At 49.7% G+C, this 1,464-nt stretch overlaps 1 protein-coding gene across 1 annotated transcript; it reads right to left on the reverse strand.

Annotated features, from left to right (window-relative positions):
- Positions 1 to 488: 488 nt before the first annotated feature.
- Positions 489 to 1,247, reverse strand: LOC139375289 (oligodendrocyte transcription factor 3-like). Its single transcript, XM_071116920.1, has one exon. It carries the CDS (start codon positions 1,245 to 1,247, stop codon positions 489 to 491), a length of 759 nt encoding a protein of 252 aa, XP_070973021.1.
- Between the last annotated feature and the right edge of the window lie 217 nt (positions 1,248 to 1,464).

The following is a 1,464-nucleotide window of genomic DNA, read 5'->3' on the forward strand; positions in this document are numbered from 1 at the left end:
TTTATGTCTCAAGCAAAACAGCAGAACATGTATTTTTTTAAAGGTTTAATTTAGGAAAATAAGACACCTGCAGAAGGACACAGCACTTTCCATCTTTGTCATTTGTTTCAGTAACACTGAATTTCCGATATTGAATAGCAATAGCAGATATTATAGCTGTTACATTCAAAAAAGAGCTTCAAGAACAATAGTATGAAATACAAAGCATAACCAAATTATCTGGCTTAAATTATCTATTATCTGGCTTAAATTATCTAAGTGTTTCTGTGTGTGCATTTAAATGTTTCAATATAATCAAGGAATGTAATTTAGAAAAATAGCAGCGGAATACTCAATAGAAGATATATACAAAATATGTACAGGTCCTGGGGGCTACCAATGTTTTTTTACAGTTCAACCAACAATTTATCTCAGTCCTCAGTCCACTACTTAGTCCTGGGGTGGGCACTGGGCCTCAACTACAGAGCTCAGTCCTGGGTGTCACCTGCTCACTTGCCCATGGAAAAGCTATGCAGGGTGGATGCGGTGGTTGGTAGAGGCTGGCAGAGCGAGCAGGGACAGGGCATACCAGGAAAGTGCCTGTAGGAGCTGGCTAGGTGGAGAGGGTCTTTCAGCAGGCTCTGTACGGGTGCATGGTGGAAGCCCAGGTAGCTTGCAGAGGGTGGTGAGTGTGGGGCTGGAGCCGGGAGAGGCGAAGGGTGGTGGAGAGCCGAGGCCGTGCTACCCACCAGGGAGTGCAGGGACTGGGCCAGGGGGTGTAGGGGGAGGTGAGCTGTGGGGGCCGGAGGGTTGATCCGGCGGTGGCTAGTGCGACTCTGGGAACCACCACCTCCATACACGTCCCCCACCAGCTTCTTCATCTCCTCCAGGGAGCTGGACAGCATGAGGATGTAGTTACGGGCCAACATCAGGGTGGAGATCTTGGAGAGCTTGCGGACGGAGGGCCCCTGAGCATAGGGCATGACCTCCCTCAGGCCGTCCATGGCCTGGTTCAGGTCGTGCATCCTTTTCCTCTCCCTGCCGTTCACCTTCAGCCTCAGGTCCTGCACGTCACCCTCTTTGAGGGTCTTGCTCTTGCCTCCCCCAGCACAGCGGTCAGTCCTGCCTTGCCCAGCGGCCCTGGCTGCCCCCTCCTCCCGGCAGTAGGCTTGGAACATCTTGTTGGAGAAGAAGCTGCCCATGGAGTCATCCACCACCAGATCTGGAGATGAGGAGCGGCTGGAGTTGGAGCCAGCGTCAGAGTCCATCTCAACAAATGATGTTTAGAAAATAAATGTAAAACACGAAAGTGGAAAAAAACAACTAAAACCACAAAGCAACTGAGGTTAGAGCCAAAGATGTTTGTGAAAAGTTCTTGAAAACAAAAAACAAAAAGCTGGATCTTTCTTCACTCTCTGTTGTCTGAGTAGGAAAGCTCACAGTTCCCTGAGGGCCGATGCTCTCTCACTGTCACTTCTGTCAGAG

This window comes from Oncorhynchus clarkii, chromosome 19, assembly GCF_045791955.1.
Source record: "Oncorhynchus clarkii lewisi isolate Uvic-CL-2024 chromosome 19, UVic_Ocla_1.0, whole genome shotgun sequence".
In the NCBI taxonomy this organism is placed as follows: Eukaryota; Metazoa; Chordata; class Actinopteri; order Salmoniformes; family Salmonidae; genus Oncorhynchus; species Oncorhynchus clarkii.